Below are 2,967 nucleotides of genomic sequence, written 5' to 3'. Positions count from 1 at the left end.
TACCCTGATAGATTTATTGAAAAATTAAAAGCACAAGCTCTGTATATATAAATACGACGACGTTGCCAGCGATTTACAAGGCCTCCAGTTGCTCTCTCTGCCTCCCCACCCGTGGCCTGTGCCACTCCCCTGGGCACGGGGGGTGAGCACCCAAGGGAGTGGCCACCACCCAAAACCCCTCCAGCCTGAGCCACGGGCCCGCCTTGCTGTGTGTGTGGCACTCAAATGACAGGGGGGACACCCAGACCTCTGCTGTCCTCCCAAGGGGGAGAGGGTGTTTTCCCTACCCCAGACAGGACAGGGTGGAGACTTTTGAGGGACGTGCAGTGATTTCTGCCCATTCTCAGCCTGCCCTACCCGGGCAGCGAGTCCACAGCGGGCGAGGGGACATCTGGGGACAAGCTGGGGGTGTCTGCGTGCGCGGGCTCTGCGTGGCGGGACCTCGTTCACACCTCGGCGCTGCCCTTCACCCCCGGCCCACTCCGCGCTCCCAAAAGCCGTCCCTAAAGGGCCACGTTGAATTCTGTGACCAAGAAGTCAATGTAGTCCTTGTCCTTCAGCTTGAAGGCCTCGGCGATGATGCGGGCGGCCTCCCGGTGCTCTTTGCCTCGCAGGCCCGTGCCGTTCACCTCCAAAATGACGTGGCCCACCTTCAGCTTCCCACAGTTGTGTGCCGAGCCCCCACGCTGCAGGAGAGAGGTGGTCAGCTCACCTTCCCACCATCCCTCCCTTGGCTCAACCCAGTTGGTTTTTGGGGGAAAAACAAATGGGATATATTTCATATCGCTCATGTTCACCCTGAACCGGCGAAGGAACGTGATGGATATGAGATATTTCGCTTTTTGGAGAGAGGGGGTGAATTTGGCTCCCCTCCTGATTGCTCCTGGAGCGTGGCGCCAGCTGGGGTGGCCAAGAATAACCAAGGCACAGTCAGTTCTGCTTTTCTTTTGCTGTAAATAACTTGAATTTTGCCCCAAGTAAACAGCAAACAGGGAGACAGCTCTGGAGGGCTCAGTTGTCTGGCGCTCATCCACCACTCCCCCTCCCCAGTCCTCTGTCTGGGAGTTTCCAGACATCTGGAGACACCAGCCAAGCTTTCAGGGCTGCCCTGACTCCCTCTGAAATGTCTGCAGCAAATCCTTGGCTCCCAGGATGTCTGGTACGGTGCAGGATCATCCACGGGACACGGATGCAAACCCCCACAGCAGGATGATGGCTGGGGACGTGCAGGGCTGTAGCAGGGGGAGGCACCTCTAAAATCCCCCCTCTGCTCTGGCTGTGGCTCAAAGGCTTTCCCAGCCTGCTCAGGAAGCAGAGGGATGGGATGTCCATGGAGTTATTCCCGTTCCCAGCCCGCCCTACCTGGATGGTGACGATGCGGGGCAGCGGCTGCCGCGTGTTCGCTCCGCCCTCGATGGCGATGCCCAAGGTGGGAGCGCTCTTGGACACCCGGATCAGACACGACGTGGGCTCCAGGAGCCCTGGCTGTGGGGAGAGAGGGCACTGCTAAGGGAAGCTGGACATCATGTGCCTGCCACACTCCCTGGGGTGTCCCAGAGCAGGCAGGGACACCCACGGTTGGCTGTCACTGCAGAGAGACAGACACATTCGCTCCCTAACTCTTGACATCCAAGATCCCGACCACGGGTAGGGCTGGAAGAACTTGAAGAAGAGCAGAGCAGCTCCCTGCCTGCCTACCTATACCACCATCAGAAACCCCCTGATACCTGCTGCCACCTTCCCTTCCAGGCTACAGGTGACTTCACTGCGCCCTGGGGATGTTCCCTCAGAGCCAGGGATTCTGCCATGCCTGCTGTAGCTGGGAGGGACTGGATTTACCCAGCATGGAGTGAATCAGCTCTACAGAGCCCCTTTCAGCCACTCCTGACCCCTTTCCCCACAGCTCAGCCCCCCAGAGGATAAATAACCCACCAAAGCACAGCAGAGCAGTTGCTGCCAGGTGGGGAAGGGGGAGCAGAACTGGCCGGATGAGGCAGTGGGGGACAGCCCCAGGTGCCCCTTCCCACAACCAGCAGCCCCCCCGGGCCCTCACCGGCTTGGAGGCCCCTTCAGCCGCCCCCTCGCTCCTCGCGGCCTCCTTGAGGCTCCGGCTTTTCCCAGGGCCCGGCTGCCGGCTCTTGTCCTTGCCGCTGCTCTCGAGCTCCCCGATGTCCACCCCGCTGTCCTCGCTGAGGGTCTGCCCGCTGTCCGACAGCTGGGAGAGCGTGGAGGCTGGGGAGACACGCGGGTTAGAGGGCGGGCAGCGCGGCCCCGGGGCCGGCCGGGCACGCACGGGGCGAGGGCAGATCCCAGGGCCGGGCAGATCCCCCGGGAATGACACCTGGCCTGCGGAGCCAGGCTCCCAAGCTGCCGAATCACGGAACTGCTTAGGTTGGAAAAGGCTTCTAAGCAAGCTCAACCATTCCCCAGCACTGCTGAGCCCACCACTAACCCACGGGGCTGTAAATAGGGGGAGGTGAATGATTTGACATCAGTGGGTGTCATAGAACAGAGAGTCATTTGAGTTGGAGAAGATCTCCGAGATCATCGAGTTCAGCTGTGCCCTGAGCACTGCTGAGCCCACCATGAGCCCATGTCCCCAAGTGCCACATCTGCAAGGCTTTCAAACCCCTCCAGGGATGGAGACTCCTCCACAGCCTGTCCCAATGCCTGACCACCCTTTCACTGACGAAATTTTCACTAATATCCAACCTGAACCTCCACAACTTGAGGCAATTTCGTCTTGTCCTGTCACTTGTTACCTGGGAGAAGAGCCCGACCCCCACCTGGCTGCACCCTCCTGGCAGAAGGACAGAGCTGTGCACTTATCAGGGGACAAGTGGCCTCATACTCAGGTCCAGGATCCAACCCAGATCCCAAAAACGAGGGGATGGAAGGGAGTGGAAGTAGAATGAGTCCCTGGGTTCCCTGCCCGTTGTTATCCGAGACGCATGCTCCACGTGGGAG

General features: G+C 59.9%; 1 protein-coding gene across 1 annotated transcript in view; it reads right to left on the bottom strand.

Moving 5' to 3' along the window:
- Nucleotides 1-266: 266 nt before the first annotated feature.
- The window catches only part of WHRN (whirlin), a 75,980-nt gene continuing 73,279 nt past the window's right edge, over nt 267-2,967 (bottom strand). Inside the window, exons 11-13 of the mRNA XM_029960596.1 lie at nt 2,054-2,298; nt 1,363-1,485; nt 267-686 (exon numbers count right to left, since the gene is read on the bottom strand). Of these exons, the coding sequence (XP_029816456.1) occupies nt 504-686; nt 1,363-1,485; nt 2,054-2,298 (551 nt within the window). The 3' untranslated portion in view covers nt 267-503. The remainder of the gene's footprint in view (nt 687-1,362; nt 1,486-2,053; nt 2,299-2,967) is intronic.

Source organism: Manacus vitellinus, unplaced genomic scaffold, assembly GCF_001715985.3.
Source record: "Manacus vitellinus isolate BGI_N305 unplaced genomic scaffold, ASM171598v3 scaffold_27_pilon, whole genome shotgun sequence".
Classification (NCBI taxonomy): Eukaryota; Metazoa; Chordata; class Aves; order Passeriformes; family Pipridae; genus Manacus; species Manacus vitellinus.
This window is presented reverse-complemented; position numbering and strand designations above follow the sequence as displayed.